General features: G+C 30.1%; 2 protein-coding genes across 2 annotated transcripts in view; one reads left to right on the forward strand and one right to left on the reverse strand.

Moving 5' to 3' along the window:
- LOC113371251 (pseudouridine-metabolizing bifunctional protein C1861.05-like) overlaps window positions 1-21,079 on the forward strand; it is a gene marked incomplete at its 5' end in the record, with an annotated part of 125,018 nt that extends 103,939 nt beyond the window's left edge. The window contains 3 exon segments of the mRNA XM_026611885.1: window positions 18,661-18,803; window positions 20,310-20,525; window positions 20,852-21,079. Coding sequence (XP_026467670.1) covers window positions 18,661-18,803; window positions 20,310-20,525; window positions 20,852-21,079 — 587 coding nt within the window.
- LOC113370692 lies at window positions 362-15,411 on the reverse strand. Its single transcript, XM_026611387.1, has 5 exons — window positions 15,276-15,411; window positions 11,716-11,820; window positions 9,990-10,160; window positions 5,971-6,084; window positions 362-690 (listed from the first exon to the last, which is right to left on the reverse strand). Exons 1-5 carry the CDS (start codon window positions 15,409-15,411, stop codon window positions 536-538), a joined length of 681 nt encoding a protein of 226 aa, XP_026467172.1. The 3' UTR covers window positions 362-535.
- Window positions 21,080-23,287: the final 2,208 nt, after the last annotated feature.

Below are 23,287 nucleotides of genomic sequence, written 5' to 3' on the forward strand. Positions count from 1 at the left end.
TACATTCACAACAATATAAACATTTCTTTAAATAAATTTATTAGTAATTTAACATAATTAAATTCATATATCTAAATAAATTGTTTACATTCACAGTGAATAAACTAAATATTTTACTAAAAGTGTCTGATTCATAATTATAATTTAAAAATTATAATTAGAATATTTAATAATCTTAAATAATATAATACTTATTGCATTATTAAAAGTTTTATCTACAAGTTTGTAGAAAAATAGTATTTATAATAAACATTTGTATATTACTTTACATCAAAACATTAAAAAATCAGATCAAACATAATTCTGAGATTATATAAAATCTTTAAGGCTAACTGATATAGTCTTAGTCTAGTCTCCTTCAAAATAGTATAAATTCATAGTCAATATGAATTTGTATCGACGCGTTGAAAGCCTTGTGCTTTCTTAATAAATCGAAATTTTCGATCTCCTGGCTAAACTGAACTTTAAAGAGAATCCCTGAATTTCGCTTATTTTTAATCTGATTAAATTCGTTTATTAGTTATTCAATGTCTAATTAAATGTCTGTATGATGGCTTGATTTTCTTTCTTGCATTCCATAACCAGAAGAAACTGATCCTTCTCTAGCTTGGAGTTCGTTTAGTCGCCTGTAACGAGTGCGCCGCGCCTCAACCAGGAACAATGTACCGGCTGGTAATAAAGCTATAGAACCTTCAAAGAAATAAAAAATGATAATACTTTGAAAAATTCATTCTCAAAGATATTACAAAATTACAAATCAATTAAAATAGATTTGATTCAATTATTAGAAAATATACGAATTAATATCTTGCGAATAATGTAGATAAGGTGGAGCAGGGCGTGGGAAAAAGGTTCAACATCATTAGCTCAAGATCAAGTATAGTATGGTGTTTTTTATGATACAATTTTAAAGTGGGGTATTCAAGGGTAGTAACCAGCTTTCGCCTTAAAGATAAGGTGACCATATGTCCCGGTTTGACCGGAACTGTCTGGGATTTTCAACTTGTGTCCCGAGTTTTTCTAAAAGCATATTTGTCCCGGATTTAGTTTTTTTGTCCCTGATTGTCCCGGGTTTTCGACAAATATAGGTCTAAATTGAATTTTCGCCCATACTTAATAAAATTAGGGGGAAGTCCCGTAATGCCGGACGGCACCAAGCACCGGACACTCTATTTAACACGTAGATATTATTTAAGCGAGTATAAATCTTTTCATTTCAAAATACAAATGAAAGGGGCACTAGGGGCACACAGGTACAGGATCACGCGCCAAGCATCGCCTGTGACGCACACGGCCACGGCGAGAGCAACCCTTTCCTGTTTTAGGCGCAAAACTACGGCGTCACCTAAATATCAATAGAAGTAATTCTAGCATATTTATGCATTTACATTTGAGTGGTATGCAAAGATAAAAGTAGTACTTGATTGTTATCCGTAAAATGGTAGAATATTATTGGATCTTTTAACCAATTTTAGTATGTGCCACCAAATGAACGAAAATGTCTGTCCCTTAGCACCGGACACTAAGTCGTCCCTTAGTGCCGGATAGTAAACATATTGATATTTATTGTGAGAATTTACGTAATTTATTTCAATTATTTAATTTTGTTCTGTATGAGTGCTAACGGTCACTACATACCCCCATTTTTCGTATTTCCTAGTCAAAGAATGAAAAGCTTATGGTGAATGCACCAACTGAGAGCATCGATGTGGCACAGCCAAAAAGAGTGGACAAATAGTGACTTTTTTTTGCAATATCTAAGAATATTCGTCAAAGACACATGTGCAGACATTCCAGAATGTGGAGATGGCTACATATGTGATCAATGCAGGTTATTTTGAAATGTCCGGTCTAGGTGCCACTGTTTAAATTATATTTTTTAATAGCAAAGTTTGATTGATAGTATTAATTATATTTTAGCAAAGATTGCGGTTTTGTTAATTTAGTTTGATTTCTAACTTTATTATCTAACATAAATCATAATTTAATAAACATATCGTAAAATATTTTATGATTTATTTATAAATAACCTTAGGTGTCCGCCATTTGGGTACTTCATCCTACAATTACTCATCAAATATCAAAAATGTTATGTATAACAAATATTATGCTTATATGTAAAAGGCGAATTAAAAAAGCCTCTCACATTCATAGTTTTGAACTTTTATTTTCAATTTTACGGAAATTAACAAAAAATATGAAAGTGAACTTTTCGACTGCCTGGAATGAATGCTAATTATATTTAAATAATTGTAAAAAAAATGAAGAAAATTTCATAAGTTTGAAAGCTGAAAGAACATATAGATTCAATATAAGATAAAATATATTATATAATCGAATAATGAAGTTTAAAAAAGACGGATGTTTATTGCATTCTTAAATAGTATTCGTTATTTTAAAATCATATTGAAGTTTTTAGAATAAACCCTCCCGTTCCGTCCCGGATTAGTATAACTAAAAATTACCGTTCCGGTTTTAACTTGAAAAAATATGGTCACCTTACTTAAAGAGGACGATTTCGAGACGAAAGGTCACAATGTCATTTTTTTTTCAACAAAAGTAAGGTATATTGTTATTTTTAAATTAGATTCATCAGGTTTTTATATATAATTCCTAAAGTAGCTTACATTTGATTGATGTAAAAAGATCTGCCTTAACCTTTAAACTGGCAAGGTGTAAATAATAATAAAATAGTGAATACAAAAGTAAAATAAGTTAAAAAAGAAAAGTTATTCCAACTCTGACAATAAATTTACTAAAATTCACTAAAGTTCTGTAAGAAGGCTGTATGCAGTATAAAAAAACTAATTCCTTAATTTGTAATAATTGTAATTCAAGAAACAGCGTGTGAATATGGTAAATTAAACAAAAAATACCTACCAAAGCAAGATTTATGATTGTAGCAAGAGTAGATACAGATTTTTACATATTACTTTATAATATTCAGTATTATTTTTAAATCTAATAATTAAACGGCATAAATTGTAACTATCATTTCGTAAAATCTTTTTATAATTAAAAATGAAATAGTGGACCTTTTTGCCCCCTGGTTTCTGTCCCTTGTTATCCGGCCTAAGAGTTAGAAAGGACTAGATGACAAATTACAAAAAATAGCAAAAAAAAACATATTTGGATTTTGATGAATTATCTGTTTAGGTGCTTGTTTGGTATATATTATTTGTTGTGATGTAAGTAGTTGGTTTGGTTTTTATAGTAAATTACTAAAAGTCTTGAATTGAACTTTCGTGCCCTGCCCTATTCTATATATGCATTGGAGTAGAAAATTTTAAAATAGAAATTTCTCTAAGTAAATGTATTCTATTATAATCTATTCTTAAATCTATTTGAGAAATTAGTTAATATAAATCGAATAAAATAGATATATATATCATCTTCCAAATAAATAAGTTTTTGTTCAAGCTCTCTGAATCCATGATACGGATTATTTACTGGTAATTTGATACGAAAACTAACTATTTTATTTATTAAAATAATCGAACAATGTCAATATAGGTATATATATATATATATATATATATATATATATATATGAATGAGTTCTTGAGGGCGATACATCAAACAAAGAAAAGCCAAAGATTTATAAAATAATCTTTATTTCCAAACGTTTCGACATTCAATTTAATGTCATCATCAGTGGATATTATGTTGGTTGGTTACATATAGAGAAGTGTACACCGCACTAGAGATTGGCACCAACATTTATACAACTAACTTGTCAACACTATGCATTTTTTATAATTTTTTGTATGATGTAAACAGAAAAATGATAGTTTTATTGAACAAAAATGTAAGTAGAATTATGTAATTTCTGCCACGACTTCTGTACTTTGCGAGTACCGAGGAAATAAAGATTATTTTATAAATCTTTGGCTTTTCTTTGTTTGATGTATCGTCCTCAAAAACTCATTCATATATTTCAACATCAAAATTAACTACTAAATCATATATATATATATATATATATATATATATATATATATATATATATATATATATATTTACCTATATTGATATATATATATATATGTTTAATTTGAGTTTAATATTCGGGCGTAACATCAATAAAAATAATATATATTTTTATTGATGTTACGCCCGAATATTAAACTCAAATTAAACATATATATCAACATCAAATTCAAGACTATTCAAAAAATATATATATATATATATATATATATTTAATGAAAATTTCGATTTAAAGACACTTCTTTTAAAGACTACTTCTTTTAGTAAGCTAAATATTAATAATGTCTCTATTCTTTGGAAATAAAGATTATTTTATAAATCTTTGGCTTTTCTTTGTTTGATGTATCGCCCTCAAAAACTCATTCATATATTTCAACATCAAAATTAACTACTAAATCATATATATATATATATATATATATATATATATATATTTACCTATATTGATATATATATATATATATATATATATATGTAGCGGGTTGCCAACACGCATCGCGGCTTGTCAACACGCATCACATGTTACTGGACAGATTGGCCCATATATTGACAGCACAGAAAAAAACAAAAATAAATTCAAGTGTCAGATCGGACATGGCTTTTGTTTCTCTCTAGTGGAATTTGCCTAAAATGTATAATTCTTGAAACCTTTCTTTTCTATTATAAATAAGAAAATACCAATAACGTTTTATTAATGATCAGTATGACAACACATAGTGTCGTGGATATTAATCATATATAAAATAAACGAAATATAAATAATATTTTATGAAATTTATTATGACTACAATTGGTATTAATATGGACTAAGCCTCCATATTTTGGTGACCCCGAGAGTGAACTAGTAACACACATACAAGAAGGTAAGAAGATCAAGACATATTTTGAAGTAGCACAAAAAAAATAAATTGAAGTCTCAAGAATTACTAAGAAAAGAATTTTTAAAAATATAAATAATTATTATAAATGGCTCACAACCGCCATAACTAGAAGAACATTCTAATCCTACAACTGAGACCCCGACCACGCACTTCAAGATCAACAATAACACGTGCTCAATAAATCACTTATTATCATGGTAAATAAGTCGATAATAAGCACCATGGCAACAGACAGGGAGCAAACAATTTGGCAACCGCCACATACACTCAACCGCTAACTCACCAGCGAAGGGCCACATACACTCAACCGCTAACTCACCAGCGAAGGGCCACATACAATCAACCGCTAACTCACCAGCGAAGGGCCACATCTACTCAACCGCTAACTCACCAGCGAAGGGCCACATCTACTCAACCGCTAACTCACCAGCGAAGGGCCACGTAAGCAATCAACAAACTCAACAAGCCAACACGGCAATTTATCACACAATCTCAACCAAAAGAAATTTACAAGGAAGTTCAAGAATGGCAGTCAGAGATGCGAAACAATCTTTTTCATTAGGGCGGAGTGATGTAGCGGGTTGCCAACACGCATCGCGGCTTGTCAACACGCATCACATGTTACTGGACAGATTGGCCCATATATTGACAGCACAGAAAAAAACAAAAATAAATTCAAGTGTCAGATCGGACATGGCTTTTGTTTCTCTCTAGTGGAATTTGCCTAAAATGTATAATTCTTGAAACCTTTCTTTTCTATTATAAATAAGAAAATACCAATAACGTTTTATTAATGATCAGTATGACAACACATAGTGTCGTGGATATTAATCATATATAAAATAAACGAAATATAAATAATATTTTATGAAATTTATTATGACTACAATTGGTATTAATATGGACTAAGCCTCCATATATATATATATTTAATGAAAATTTCGATTTAAAGACACTTCTTTTAAAGACTACTTCTTTCAGTAAGCTAAATATTAATAATGTCTCTATTCTTCTCATATGATAAGTCCTAATTATTAATAATATTATCAAACATTTTGTTTTACATTAATCATTCCTATTTTTGCAAATATCAACATACCCAAAACAGCCAAAGCATATGCCCAGCCCATATCGTTATGCTCCCAGTTGGGCATCCAGTCCCTGCCATCGCCGCGAATTCCAAAAATTATCACTGCTATTAAACCAGATATGCCTGAGGATTAGAGAATTTAATCATAAATAATAATATTATATTTCGTGCAATCAGTTTTTACCTAGGATTATGAATAATTATTAAGCAAGTTAAATTATTGGTATAAAATGAATAAAAATGGTTATCGATTGTTCTTTGTGATATAAAAATTCCTAGTACTTCTAAAAACTGCAAAGGACCAATGAGTGTCATAATAATACTATAGGGTGGAGCGGGTTTTATAAGTCCGCAAGTAGAAAGTTCCACCACCGACATCTCAAATATCAGTAAAGTTAAGATTTTTTAACGATAATATTTGAAAGTAGAGGGTAAAAGATGTATAACCAGCCTTCGTCTCAATTCCTACGATGTTGCTATTAGGAAATAAACATCAATGTTTTAAAATCTATAACCAAAGCATTTTCTTTCGTTATTAGTTTTTGTGGTTGTGAGAACTGTTGCTTAGTTTACGAAACCTGAATATATATTTTTAAGAATACGTTATTTAATTGATTTATGAGAAATATTGTTAATTTTAAGTCAGATTCAACATTATTTCATATAAATTCTATAAAAACTAACACTTGAGCGGGTTATAGAGCACCGATTTAACCTTTGGCAAAGGTGTTAAAAATAGCAAATAGAAAAGTAAGTTGAATTGACCTATGAAAGTTATATTCTGCATTGCTTGAATAATGCAGCTAATAATTGGTTAAATCCCTTTAAAATTGAAATAATATATATCTATATATATATATATATATATATATATATAAAGGACCTGTTGGGGTATGGGGTAGAAAGAACCAGGATACACATTTTTGAAAAGCAATATAAAAAACACATTTCTACAATGATGAATTAGGTGAGAGTATTACTGAACAAAGTCAGATTGGTCTTTGTTGCGTTGAAATTAGTTTGAGTCTCACAATATAATTGCTCAAAGTGAAATTGAGCCTTTGTGCCCCGCTCTACTCTATAGTTTTGCTAACCACTTTTGTTTTTTACCACTCAACAGACGAGAGCGACACAAATTGTATAAATAGTGTATTTGATAATGAATGAAAGCATCCATTAACTTTTTTTAATATAATAAAAATTATGGAATTGAGGCATATATCTCACCATATGAAGTCATCAATTTTGGTGTATGATTTGTTTGTAATTTGAAATTAACACAGAAAAATATGAGTTTTGTTAGCGCTGGTAAGAGAATTTCTGCAGAATTGAACTTGTCCTTTATGATTTATCGGTTTAGTATCGTTATCATTATCAATATCGGTCTGCATTCACAAATATTTTTAAACCATGAGAGGAAAACTAACGATTTACTTAAAAGTTATATGTCTCGCATGACACATAAGAAATAATATAATAAATGTTTCCTGTTCTGCTATAAAAATTATTCACTCCACATATTTTCTGAAATATCAAGAATGTATCCACTAAAATTGTGTTTCAATATACATTAGATATTATAATATAAATATATTCCTTTTTAATAAGGCATATGTACTTTACCTAATAATAAATATGTAACTTGGGCTTTTTCTCAATTAAAATCATAAGATAGATGTGGTGAGATGTATGCCGGCGAGGCAAATTCAATAAATGCGACATAAGGCAATGAATCACACTTGACCTTTAAATTGAGCTTCTCCAAAAGGGGTCTTATTAGTTCAATTATCGCGTTTGTCATCGTTAATCATGTTACGTTCAAGAGATGCTGGTTCATGTTTAATACAATTAACACGTTTTGTTATCTTTTTATTTGATGCGTATTGCAATGAAATAAATTATTTTACAGCCAAACTGTGACAAATGTTTGAGATATCCGTGCCATCTTATGTGTTCGTAATAATCGTATATATAGGGTAGGTCCGGGCACAAAAAAGTCCAATTTGACTTTGAGCAACTATATTATAAAAACCAAACGAATTATATCACAACAAAAGAAAATACTTTTGTTATTGATATTCAAACGTTGCCGTTTATATTCCAATAGCAACATCATAAAAATCAAGGTGATGTCTGGTTATACATCTTCTTCCCTCTACTTTCACATATTGTGGCCAAAAAATTCTTGACTTGTATCCAACGACTAGCTGTTTGAAGACCAATCTGTGAGATGAGATTTTCTTGTTCACACATTCCATCTCAATCCATTATTAGTTGATGTGAAATGATATCCATCAACTCTAATGCAGCATTGTATTTAATGGAGTGTTTCAATCATTACATTATTATTTTTCACAGTTGACGTGAAATGATATCCATCAACTCTAACGCAGCCTTGTATTTAACGGAGTGTTTCAATCATTACATTATTATTTTTCACAATATCAAATACATAACTAGTGGTAAATACCATTTTGCTTAAAATGTACGAACTTCCAGACAAGTATACATAAATAACTTAATCACTAAGAACTGAGAGCTATTTTTATAAAATATTGAACAGTTCATTTGGAAAATAACATTTATAAAATAAACAAAACATTTATAAAACAAATAAAGAAAAGTTCAACATTCACAAATAAATTGAACGGTCACTTTTATATATTTTACATGAAAAGTTAGAATCAAAACTTGATCAAGCGGAGTTAGAATGTAGAAACATATTTCATATTTCAAAGAATTATATACATAAAATGAATGCAAAGTTAAAAGTGTTCATCTGAAGTGTGAGCTTGCAAAAATCAGTCCAGCCGTTTCGGAGATATGAAGGAAAGAGTGCAAAAAATAAAAATTGAATTTTTGAGAGAACAGAGCATCCGATTTGAATGATTAAAAAAACAAATCAATTTGTAATTGTAAGAAGACGGAGTGATTAGTTTTTGACAAAGACATTCTAGCCGTTTCAGAGACAAGGAGATAAAAATGAAAAAAAGGCAGGTTTTTGAGACAATAAAGCTTCCGAATCAAATGATTCAAAATACATTTTACTTGTGAAGAAACGATTAGTAACGAAAGCAAAATTTTTTTTCCAAAATCTCAAATAATTTTTTTATTTCCAATTTTATTTTTTTTAAATATCAAGAATGATTCGGATTTTAATTTTAATTTCAGCTGAAAATCCGAAACTCTCTTACACACTTAAAATAAGTAAGTTTAACTTTACAATTCAGTTTATAAAATTTACTCTTTTTTAAATTCTTTTCTCCTAATTCTAACTCCGCTTGATCCAGTTTCATTTATTTATTTTTCAGGTAAACATATATAAACTTTGTCATCGAATTTATCAGCTTCTATATTTTGCCATTCAAATACCAATAATGAAAGTTACAGTATTTACAATAATTTATTTGAAGTCATTTAATATTTCTCGAATATTTCATTACGGCACGGAAAGTTCCAGCAATTTGCCCTAACGCACGATGCTATACAGTGTATAGCATACACCACTAGTGATGATTTGTCTTCTTACGGAAAATAATCCGAAAACTATGAAAGCTCTTAATTGATACATCGATTATTTTTATAATAAGCAAGTTTGATAAAAACTGATTTTTTATTGCGCAAAAATTAGTTTGTAACAAATGTTATGCAAGAATGCAATAGATATTATTTTTAAATCTATTTACATATGTCTCTATACTTTAACTGCAATTATTCTATTATTGCCTTTTTGGACATATTAATTCGAAATAAAACGTGTATTGTATTGTATCTCACAATCAGACCAAAGTATTCGACAAATGATCACAGATCACCAAAAATAAATTTAAGTAATGAGAGAAGTATTTAGTAAAAGGTGCTCCACTGTATGGAGCACCACCACTGTATTTGATGGTGCACTTCTACTTAGCTATTTATTTAGCCATAAATTTCATTATCTAGAATACCCTTATCATGATTTGGAAATGTGACTTTAGTTTCATATTTTATGATCTTACTAAGTTAAAATAACTTTGCTCATTTAGTACCTGCTATAATTAGATCTGTTCCTACGGTCAGTAAAAGCAGCAAATATCTATCATGATGCCTGCTGCATATGCAAAACAAGGCAACTAACGCTACTGCGATTAGAAGCAATGTCATACATACTGTAAAGAAGAATTGAGTCGCTACAAAAAATCCGGGCAATAGGAAATCACCTGAAATATAAGAAATGAATTTGAATAAAAATTAATTTAAACAATAAATATTATATTATTTTAGCTAAATAATTATAAAAAATATTATCTTTCGATTTCGGAAGCGCTGCTCAGCAGATTTAAATATTGAAAAAATATTTGATTCGTACTGACTGCTAGACGTACTGATTAGTTTTTGGGTAAGGCACAACTATCTGCATGTAGCTACTAGCCAGGGTCAAGTAGATAGGTAAAGAAGAAAACTGGTATACCAGTAGACAGGTAAACAGGTTTACAATGAGACATGTAGAAAAGTAACTAGGTATACAACTAAATTGGTGTGCAAGTACTCAGGTTGGAAAGTAGACAGGTACACAAGTAAACAGATGAACGGCTATTCAAATACACAGGTAGGCATCTAAACAGACAGATAGACAGGTGTAAAAGTAGGCAAGTAAATAAGTAAACAGATATACAAGCTAAATAGTAAATAGGTCGTGAAGCAGACAGGTAGACACTAATGGACCGATTCTGCCGCATAACAGACCAATATTATGGCAAGGCTATAACATGAAGATTTTTTCATACTAATTATTGGCAAAATCATGTGGTTGCTGTGCAGTCAGGCGTATTTCTCAGGTTGTCATATACAAAACCTAACCTAGAAACCGAACAAATGTCAAAAAACGATGTTAGATAAGAGTGTGTTTCTGATACAGCTCCGTAACATACGAGTAACGTTGCAGTTTATGTGTCAAACGCCCGAATGCACAGCAAATACCTGACATTTTGACAGTATTCAGTATAATACAGTAGCATAATGTATGGAAGTTGGAGCGTAACCTGGCCTTGCCATAACATTGGTGTGTTGTGAGGCAGAATCGGCCCATAAGACAGTTATTATTTATTACTCCGTTCATTAACACACATCAGAAAGTTCATCCAAGTTGCTTGAGGCAGAATGCCACTTTTCTCTAGTTTATTTTTGATAATGTGGTATGTATGAGTATGAATGCTCTTGTTATTAGGTTTTAGAATTGAGTGTTTTAAATTGCATTCTTGGATACACTTTATCCACCAAAATAAATCTATTTTGAAACGTTAAAATTTCTACTAGTTGTATAAATCTGTAATATATATTTATAGAGAAATATAACTCTTTTAGAACTCAAAATCTCATGTAAAGATACGTTTCTTAAACTTTGAAGGCTTCTCCATTTTTGACTATCTCTTGATATGTTTTTTATTAGAAAGCAACTAATTGGTAGCCATTTTCTTTCAAATAGTGATGATATATCTTTACACATTGCAACAATGCCGGGTAAGAATATTTTATATGATTTGAGTTTTCAAGTGAAAAATTAATGTATATTTTTATTGATAATAAATATATGCATACTAAGAAAAAAGTTTTCAATTAAAAATTAATATCAGTACAGCTTGATATCAGGTTGTCCGAATCGCGGATTTGACCCTAAAGCTCTCTGATCGTAAAGCCGGATGCTCTACGAAATATTTATAGTATATCTAAATAGCTATTTTAAATTAAATTTTGTTATAAATCTTGAAACTTTACCTATTATGTAAAATTCTTCTTCGAAGACCCACCAACATCCTGTAAACCTAGTGTCGTACCAATGATGTATATCTTCAAAGTCTTTAAAGCAAACCTCCCATAAACCTGCAGAAAATAAATGCTCAAATGAATGAAATAATATAGTATTAACAGCTCTAAAAACTACACACCTGTAATATGAGAGCAGTAACATTGCACGTTCGTATTGTAATACTATTGAAAAATGTCACAAGTAAATTGAGAAAAAATATTTATTCATAATACATATTGCAAAAATAGTGTATACATGACAAATAAATCAATTGTAAAAAACGAGATATTTGTAATGAGCATAATTACTGTGTACTAATATGAAAAATATATGTATATAGGTAATATATCTCAAATGTAAACTGTAAAATCTAAACTGCATATCAGTGAATAAAAGTAAACTAAATAAGATAAATTAGGTAAAATTCCATAAAATTGTTCCATGTGTCAAAACTTATCAAAAAATCAAATATTATTTTAACAACACACAATAAGATAACTTATTTTGCATTGTTTATCTAATCGTAAGTATTGAATTATCTGTGGTTATTTATATACCGGCGCAATGGAATTATTTATTAATATAATTATAAAATTCTTTGAATATTTATAAAAATCATTTAGCTTATTTATAAAATAATATTTGAAGAACAATAATTTAAAAAAAAAGAAATATAAAAATGTGTCATATACAGGGTTTCCCATAACTCAATGTCAAACCGAAACAGGGTGACAGAATTGATTGTAACTATCAAGATTTTTTTTTTAATCTATGCAATTTCGAAAATACGAGCTTTCAAGTACAGCTCAGAGTAGAGCTTTGATCGAACTTTGATAATTTTTCAGTGTTTAATTTTAATTATTTTTGTTCATTCAAACTTTGCAACTGTAATCATAAATTACATTTCTCGGACTACAGTAGAAAATAATGACAACATTGTCACACGATTTCTTGAATAAAAACTATTTGTTAAACAATGAAATTAAAATATTTAAAACTGGCCAAATTTGAAAGCTCGTTTTTTTTAATGTACTAAAGTTCCAGTAAAAGTGGGCGCATTTAATCAGGATTGTCAAGATATGGTGCAATTTTTTAGTAGCATACTAAAAAAAACAAGTAAGGTAGTGGTTTCCAACCTATTCGTACCGCGCCCTCCCGTTCTTTTAAAAAATAATGCTGCGCCTCCCTTAAATATTCTAACAATCTAATTTCGTAAAATAGTCAACTGATATAATGTATTTGTCAGGCTACAAATTAATATAACATATTATGAAAAAATAATTTAGGCTTGCAACGAATAATGTATTCGGCAAAAAAACGAATACCGAATATTCGGCATGCTTCAGAGACCGAATACCGAATATTCGGCGTATTAATGTATTTGCTTAGTAATTACTATTCAAAGTTGTTATATTACTAACGCACTTCATGTTTATTCACATTTTATGCCTAAGTTTGCAACGACTATTCAGCTACTCTTTGTTATTTGGAATATTTGGCATGATTTATACTATTCGGCCGAATAGCGAATACTTGAGTAACATATGTGATGTGAAATAAATGATAAAATGATAAAAAAGCGATTCTTTTATAAACATAAAATTATTTCTTATAGATTATTATAGAGCAAAAATTTAGTTTGTAATTTTTCGATAAAGAACCTATATTTGATCTTTTTTTAGAAAAGCTTATATGTAATATAATAAATAGCATTATTAAATATATTTACAACACATTTTTTTAACTGTTGGATTATAACAAACATATATACATTTAACAATAACGTATCCTTTGTATATTCAGAGGAGTGTTGTATTCATGTCATTTTTAATCTCACAATAACAAAATCCTTTCTTCATATCCTAAAGACTTCCAAGTGCAAATTCATTGCAAGCTCTTGATCGCATAAAAGTAGGCTTGCAACGACTAGTATATTCGGCAAAATGCCGTATACCAAATATCCGGCATGCTCTAAAGACCGAATACCGAATATTCGGCTACTATTCGGCAGATTTTTGGCGCCTAAACTCGTTTGTATTAATGTAACTACTATCAGTAGTTGTTATATTTCTAACGCGCTATATGTTTATTCAAGTTTTATGTATATCCTTGCAACCACTATTCGATTACTCTTTATAATTTGGAATATTTGGCACCATTTATACTATTCGGCTGTATACCGAATACTTGAATACTATATAAATGGTAAATAAATAAATGGTAAAATCATGAAAAAAGCGATTCTTTACATTTATATAAATGTAATTCTAATTATTTCTTTCCTAAACATTTTATATTTTCTTTTATAAACTCATTATTTCTCAGATATTAGGAAGGCTAATCATAATAAAATAAATAAAAAACTGGTTAAAAATATTGTATGTATATTTTGTGATAAGGAGTCGATAATAGCTATTTGTTTGGAAACGCTTAGATTGAATATAATAAATGATTTTATTGTATAGATAAAACACATGCGTGTAACCATTGAATGATTTATCGTAGTTAACATAAACATGTAACAATAAATTTTCTTTTGAATTTTCAGGAAAGAGCACTTTACGTGTTCATTTATAATCTCACAATCATAAAGTTTAAATTATTATATATACACAAAAACATTTCTTCATGCTATGTTATGTAAACTAAACACTTCTAAATACAGATCCATCGGGAGCACTCTGAGCTCTTTATCAGAAAAAATATAATACACCAACATTATTGTCGCTGAGTGGCGGCGGAGCCTTTGATTTTAACTTACTATTCGGTGTTCGGCCGAATAGTAAGCTACTATTCGGTATTCAGCCAAATATTAAAAAAGATGCCGAATATGCCGAATACCATATAGCAACCTAATATTCAGTACAAGCCTACATAAAAGATAAAACCCACACACAATATTTTCGCCGAGCGGCGGCGGCGCCTCCTTTGATTTTACCTATTCGGCATTCGGCTGATAGTAAGTTACTATTCGGTATTTGGCAAATATCAAAAGAGGTGCCGAATATGCCGAATAGCGAATAGTTGCCGAATATGCCGAATAGCGAATAGTTGCCGAATATTCGGTGCAAGCCCTAAAAAATATACATAAATAATAATTATTTATAGATTTAGTTTTATATATGATATCAACGTTTTTGGTTTATTTTTTGGAAACAGTATTTTGGAAACAGGTGTACGACCCACATGTAACATCCTCGCGCCCCACAGGTTGGAAACCATAAAAGAAATAAAAATTTGATAACCCCATATTTTCACTGCACAAGTTAAATTACGTTTATTAGGACATTTTAAAGTAATAAAATTTATAATAAACTTAAATTTAATAAGCAGTCATATAAATTATTATTAAATTTTAATATGTCTACAATATTGCTTAATAATATAAAAATATTGAATATTATTTTTAATATAAAAAATGTAAACAAACGCGCGTACGAGCCCACACCTTTTTTACCTGCAACACAACATAACAAAACCAACACATGGACACGCTCACTAACGGTGACTCACGGTAACACTAACTCACCTATCTTCTGAAATTTCGGATTTCTTATTTTTTTATCAGCCTGCAACCAGTATGGTGATACGAAAGCTATTAGCACAAATAGAAAACCCACTGCCGTGAAACCCACTGCAAATTTTCCAGTTTTTGTCTTTGGCATTTTATATAGAAAGCGAAACTATTTTATTTTAACACTATTATTTTGATCGTTCGTAACCGTGCCACGGTACAGACAGGACTGAAGTCGGCCGGGCGTTGTCACGGAATAGTGCGTGAAACACGACTACATTTTTCGATTATTCGATGTAAAACATCTCTAACCGAGTGGTTTATTTAAAATTTAATGTAAATTTCTACGCGCAAATACATTACAATGATACAACATATTAAAATAATATTAATAAATATGTAACTGGTGGTGCATGCCATCGTGTCATAAGAAAAACTATAAACTGTCTACCGTAATTTCAAATTTTTAAAAGTCTCAACAATTTTAGAAAACTTGAAAACAAGAGAAGAACTTAGAACAGTCTAACGGTTAAACATTTTAAATCTTTTTGGCATTTCATAGAAAAATTAGAAGCATGTCTGTGCTTGTATGTGTATGTATGTGTATGTATGTGTATATTATGTATGTGTATATATGTATGTTTTGCATAATTCAAAAACATTTTACTTGTATTGACAAAATGAGAAAAATTGCATTTTTCGGATCCTATAAAAATGTAACTAATGGCTTATGCATCGTGCCTTAAGGCAAATTGCTGGAACTTTTCGTACTGTAACGAAATGTTCGAAGAATATTAAATGTTTTCAAATAGTTTATTATAAAAAAAATACTGTAACATTGCCTTATACTTATAAGTTACTTATAATTCTTATACTTATAAGAATTATATAAACTGAATTGAAAAGTTAAAATTATTTATTTAAAATTTAAATAAATAATTTTAACTTTTCAATACTTTAAATTTTAAAGTATATAAGTGAGCTTTAGAACTTTAGCAAGAATTAAAATTAAAATCTGAATTATGTTCGATATACAAAAAAAAAATTTTTAAAGCAATTGTTTCGTCAACACAAGCAGAAAGTTCTTTTAATTATTCAAATCGGATGCTTAGTCCTCTCAAAAACTGTAATTTGTTGTACATTTAGCTTCGTATCTTCGAAACCTCTGCACCTACCTATGCCAAAAACTTACCATCACTTCCCCCAGCATTACGAATTGAATGTTTTTTAGATCATTTAAACCGGATCGTATGCTCCGTTCTCTCAAAATCTCGATTTATTTTTTCTGCAATCTTTGCTCTGTATCTCCGTAATGGCTGGGCCTGCCTTTGCTAAAAACTAATTAAAAACAGCACATCTCCCTATCCTATCGATAGGGAATCGAATGTTTTTTGAACCATTCAAATCGGTTGAAAATGCGGACATACAAACACACACACGAACACATTCATTTTTTCTCAGGTATGGCAAAGTGTTCAGAAACCTTCAAAACGTGAAGATATACAAAAATTTTCGAATTTTGGCCCACTACTATAACTACGCTATAGGAAGTTAATACCCTACGAGAAGTTAAAAAAATATTGTTTTGGGGGTCAAAAATGATCCTTAGACACATGCACATCAAATTATTATATATTTTATAGAAATTTTAAAAATAAGTACAAATTTTATTTACATTTCTATAGGTTCTTAATGTTCATGCGTTAGACTGCAACGCAGCGCCTACGCGTTTCCATATATATCGTCTCTAAAATAGCTACGCAACGCAAACGCTATGAAAAAATTTCGAACTATTCAAAAATGTATTTTTTTAAGTTTTTAAAACTTTTTAAAGCTTTTTATAAGCAAATAATTTTTGGTACGGGAAGTTCCAGCAATTTGCCTTAAGACACGATGCCAAGCGTAGTCATGTTGATAATTTTGTATGTTATATTTATCAATCAGTGAGTTCCAACACTTTGCCTTTAAGTGCTTAAGTTAATTTTCTTTCCTTTTCAAAGCTTGGATTATAAAGTGTGAAATTAATTGTTGAAGTTTTGTTAAAACTGAAATACGAGGGTGGGCTGAAAAATTTCCGACCTCAACACGAAAAAGGTGCTACTCGTCAATAAAAACTGTTGAATGAAGTTGTGCATCTTTTAGAAGTTACTCGCCAAATTTTTGGTCATTTTGGGCGCTCCGTTTTCAATCGATAGCCGTTTGAGTAAGTACATGTAAGTGTTTTTGTGAAAATAGAAAAAATTTAATATTGAGCTGTAATTAAATATTTGTTTTTGAAAGGCTGTACGGAAAGGCAAATAAAAGACATCTTATGTTATGTGTGGTACCTCTGCACCATCATTTTCCACAATAAAATTTTTGGAGTTGAGTTTAAACGTGGCCGTAAAAGCTTGGTAAACGATGATCGTTCATGACGTCCAAAAACTTCAACTTCTGAATATAACATTGCTAAAGTTCATGAAATGATGTTAGACCAACGCCGAATCAAAGTGTGGAAAATACCAGAAAAAATGAAGATATCTAAAAAATGTGTTTTTCAAATATAAAAAGGTAAATTATACATGAGAAAGCCGTCCGCGCTTTGGCTGCCGCGTTTTCCCAGGATAGACATGTTCGAATAAGCATTTTCAACGCTCTTAAGGCTGTAGATGAATCTTGGATTCACCATTATACGCCTAAAACAAAGCTACAGTCAAAACAGTGGACTACAAAGGGGGAAACAGCTACAAAAAGAACAAAAACAGTTATTTTGGCTGGAAGTGTAATGTATTCTGTATTTTGGGATAGTCATGGAGATATTTTATTCGATAATCTTCAAGAAGGAAAAACCAATAGGAAAGCATACTACGCACCATTACTTGACGAGCAAAAGGCCAAATGATCACATTTGCAGGAAAAGAAAAGCCCGTTTTACCAAAACAATGTGTTGTCTTTGCCATGGCAAAAATCCACCAGTTACGATTGGAACTTATTGGACCATCCACTTCACTCACTAGATCTGCCAGTAGCACCAAGCTACTTCTTGTTATTTTCTTATTTAAAAAGGAAAAAATGGTTGTATCGTTGTTAGGCGGAAACTTTTCAGCTCATCCTTGTATTGTTCATTTTTAATCCCTAGTTATTCCTACAAGGAAACAACTCCCTGCTTAACTTTTTTAACACTTAACTTATTTTGATGACTGTATTTAATATAAAGCTACAATGTGGTTGAAAATAATATTAGTAAAAAGATTAGGCAGCAACATTCTTTTACCAAGAATAAATATTTTTAGTCTTCTTATAAAGTATTCTTTTTTTTCAATTTCTATAGTTAAATGTTTAAAATTAAATTGATCATTATTTTGAATGTTGTATTGAATTCTTATTTCAAATTTAATTTTAATATGTTATGTATGATTAGTGTTCTATGAACCTACGGATATGAGGAAAGCGAGTAGAATTCTTGAATTTCCGTTACCGGAACCACTGGCATTCTGCACTCCCAATATGGCCGAACTGCGGGCAATGGCTGCTGCAATAATGGAAAATAGCCTGGTCGAAAATGTAAGTGGGAAAATGAATCAAATAGTATATATATATATATATATATATATATATATATATATATTGCAAACTTCTTCTCTGAACTGCTTTTTAATATTCATGATGATTTTCAATCAAACTAAATTTGTTGGTAGTAAAAACTGTGAAAATGTTTGTCTAATTGCTGCATGATCAGGCGTTTTACACATAAAACCGTATGTTATAACATGCGCATCACAAAGATCCAGTTATCTAATATTCTTTCTTGGTTTATTTATATGTAAAAAACTGATGCAGATATATTGTATAGTATAATTTAAATAATATAAATATATAGTAAAAGGTTGTTCAAAAAGTAATTTCATTTTTCTACTAGGATTTAATTGTATACCACATAGAATGTGGTATACAATACTATCTTAAGTTTCTTACCACATAGGATTTATTTGCATTTTTTTATCGCACCCTAAAATTATTATATGATTTGAAAGCTTTTGTATTGAGGCTTGTATATAAAATTTTAATCAATTATATGTAGTAATTTTTGGATTGTGTTTCTTTAAATATGGAAAGAATAAGCAGCATTTTGACATAAGTTACTGTTTTACTGCGTATAAAGTTAAAAATTTATGTATAGAAAAATGACAGTGCCAGAACTGGTTTGTTAAATTTCGATTCGAAAATTGATTTTAAAGATGCGCGTTCATGAAGAACGAATAAGGCGAGAAAGGCATCATTTGATGCAAACCGGCAAATAACAGCACATTGAATTTTAATTTATCAAATTTAACTGTTCATGACTACTTGAAAGGTCAGAGATTTTCCTAGAAGCTCATAAGTTTTCTAGGTTCTCATAGAGAGAAACCTTTGTCGCCACATTGTCGTCTGCGATTCCCTTCTGAAACATTATGAAGATGATCAGTTTGGAGGCGAATTATCACTAGGACAAATGGGATGAATACAAAACCGATATTCACCAGGAACAGGTGATGCAGTATGTTTGGTGAGATTATAAAGAAGTAGGTCGTATTTCACATTTTTCAACACAGCATAATTGTTTATTCGGATACCTACATTTATCAGCAGAATTAATCAACAGTCGAGGTGTAATATTGCACCAAGACGACGCGCGACCTCACATAAGTTTGGTCAATCGCAAAAAGCTTTTACAGTTTAAATGGGATACAATCCGACAGCCACCACATTCTCTTGGTTGGCATCACCAGACTATTATTTGTTTTGGTCACTGAAAAAAATTTAGACGGTAAAACATTCAACTCAAATGAAGTCAAAAAGCACTTTGATCGGTTTTTTACCAATAAGAAATATAACAAAAGATGTTCGACTGAAACGGCCAATATATAATTTATCGTACGAAAATAACTAGTCAAAATGTAATATATAACAATCAAAATGTAATATATAACACAACCCAATATAATATATAACTTTGTTCTTTTATACGATGTTGGTTTATTTAAAAATAACTATTTTGTTTTAAATATTATTACTAACTCTTATTTGCAGGTGGCAGACAAATACTTGTTGGCAGAACTTAAATCATTATGTTCTACTCTGATCTTCGAGAACATTGTTGATGTTCTTGTAGTGACTTTAGGAGATAAAGGTGTTGCAATCGCCAGATTGTGTGACAACTCTGAAAGGCTATTTGACGACAGCGGTGTCTATATAAAACCAGGACACAAAACTGATAAAAAAATATCTGTTCGATTATATCCACCTGTAAGACTTGATTTATATAGAATTCTGAATGTTATTTGATATAAAAGATATGTTTGTTAAAGCTCTTGAATCAAATTCACAAAAACTAAACACAATATATAAAAAATTATTGTATTATCTACTTTATATTAAATAATTAATAACAGTTGGGAAGTAATGAACTAAATTAAATGCAAAAATTGTTTTTGATTTTATATAAGTATAGTAACTACATACACAAGTAGTAGTAGAAGAATTAATTTGTCCGTAATTTTAATTGTATTATTATATTAATTATTATCTAAAACAAATATTAATCCTATGTATTAATTATTGCATCAATCTAGGCGCAATTACCTGCCAACTCGCTCTTGGCCAACACTTCTGGAGCAGGTGATTGTTTCGCAGCAGGATTCGCGGTGGCTGCTATGCTTGGTGTTACTTTAAATGGAGCAGTTGCAGCAGGAAACACTACAGCAATACGTGCTCTTCTTTCTAATATTCCCGTTCCTGATAAACTATTTTTGTTGACTAAACAGAATTGGACAAGTGAAGCAACATATAAAGAATTGTGATGATATGAAAATTATGGCGAAACTTTTGTTTATTAAACTTCTTATGATATTCGAAATAACAATTTTCTAATAAATACATATAAATTACAACTGTATGCGATTTTATTATTGAACTTCCTGTATTATTGAACCTTCAATACTCCTGTATTTTTATCATTATAAATTTAATACATAAGAAGTTTTTTTAGTAAAAATATTTATAATATTTATTGTATCATGTTTGTATGTACCAATTATTTTTTAAAATCGATTTTATATTTGTATCCTACACTACAAGTTATGATGTACAATTTTTTGAACAAGATTACGTCAACAGTTGGTTCGGGCAATATAATATTTAACAAAACCAAGCTATTTTCATTTTTATTAATCAAAAATAAGTTTTGTCAAATTTTTCATCGAAAGTTACATAAGCTTCAAAGTGAAGAAAAATTTCTTTGTGTAATATATCGTCTGTTTGATGGAATGAGAGTAATCAACTATTCGGGCAAGGAGTGAGAAATTCGATCTAATTGCTCAACATATGAGATCAGTTTTCTAACCGAACTCAGATTTCTATTGCAGCTATTTCTTCTCCCTCTATATTTCCTTTACACTACTTGAAAAGCAGTATAAAATTATTTTTTTATGAAGATCATCTTCAAATCAAAGAAATTGATAATCTGAAGAATAATAAATCTTCAGACTTTGGCTTAGTGATGTCCAGAATGCTTAAAGAAATGCACAAGGATAGTATTTATCTTTTAAACATGTATATATATATATATTAGAGCGGGTCGATTTGTATGGGTCAAAAAAGTCCCTTAGGCACACATGATTTTTGGATACAAGGGATCAAAATAAGATACTTTGCTGAAGAAACTATACCTCTAAAATGAATTTTGATGTCCCGTGCAATGACCCAAAAATAAGGGTTGAAATTTGGAAAATTCTATTTTGACCTATTTAGAGTGCCACAATCGCGTCCAAATGTATGACCGACTGCTACTAACATTAGAAAGCCGATTTACCCATGCCCGTGGTTCATCTCCTGAGACCTCCCCTAAGCGGCTTTTCAACATTCAACCCTTTTAGGTCAACAAAGAGGTATAGTTTCTTCAGCAAAGTATCTTATTTTGATCCATAGTATCCGAAAATCATATGTGCCTAAGTGACCTTTAAATCGACCCGCCCTAATAAGCTTGTTAATGCAATGCAAAAATATCTACTTGCCCAATCCCTAGTATCTTCAATAAAAATTAAACAATATTGGGACGAGAATATTTATAACTGTGGTGACATGTTCACGGAAACCACCGTTAGGCATTACTTCGTCGGGGGAGGATCTAGAATGGTAAATTATCGAAGCGCGCACTGCTTCCTCCAATATTATGCGAAATGCGCAAGCAACCCTTAAAGCACTCAGACGATATATAGGTCCTGCCATTCTCCTCCATTTTTGAGTTTTGAGGAATACTGTATGTAGGTTTAATTTATTGCTTGGAAATTCTTACTGAGATACGATATTGGCTTACTAAAACTGACCTGATGGTACATACCCAGAAAATGTATTTATGCTAAGAGAAGTTAAAGGGATTTAGACTGGTAATACTAATAATAATATCTATTGTATTCCAACAAATAATTATATTGTATTTCTGATTGGTTACAATTTATATATCGTGTTATCATCAACGAGAAATACTGGATTATTGTAATTGCTCGTAAAAGATATTTAAATCTCATCGGGATTACCATAATTTAATAATCCGTAGTAATTGTAAGTCTAGACTAGACTTTAAGTTAGTTGAGGCAATAATGGGGATATATCTTTATATGGCAATTTTACTAGAAAATATATTACTTTCAAATACGATAGAAATAGCAAATGCTAACAGTCAATGCCAATGCTAACAGCCTATTTGGTGCTCGACGGATTTTGTCGAAGTCAAATGTCGAAAAATGTAATAGTTTTTTAAAATTTCGCTGCATTTTGTAGAATAATATTTGATTGATGATGTAAATGGTTTTTTACTTGAAAAACCAGTTTAAATTATATATTTTGCTATCGTGCATTTTTCTATATTTCATACTGCATAATCATGATTGTAGTTTATTTGCATTTTAGCACATTTTGAAATAGCTTTTTGGGTTCTCGTTCACATTCGTCTACCGATAAAATTATACAGGAGAGTAGTAGTATTAATGATTAGGATAAAGTCATAATTC

The sequence above is a fragment of the Ctenocephalides felis genome, unplaced genomic scaffold, assembly GCF_003426905.1.
Source record: "Ctenocephalides felis isolate EL2017-DRISC unplaced genomic scaffold, ASM342690v1 CF-g0.4_SCAFFOLD_01492, whole genome shotgun sequence".
Taxonomy (NCBI): Eukaryota; Metazoa; Arthropoda; class Insecta; order Siphonaptera; family Pulicidae; genus Ctenocephalides; species Ctenocephalides felis.

What these genes read in the sequence shown, in the direction of transcription:
- LOC113370692 (XM_026611387.1), bottom strand. Translation starts at nt 15,411, where the DNA reads ATGCCAAAGACAAAAACTGGAAAATTTGCAGTGGGTTTCACGGCAGTG. An exon ending in AACAGATCTAATTATAGCAG is followed by an intron (nt 6,085 to 9,989) that starts GTACTAAATGAG and finishes TCTAATCCTCAG; the next exon opens with GCATATCTGGTTTAATAGCA. An exon ending in ATATGCTTTGGCTGTTTTGG is followed by an intron (nt 691 to 5,970) that starts GTATGTTGATAT and finishes ATTTCTTTGAAG; the next exon opens with GTTCTATAGCTTTATTACCA.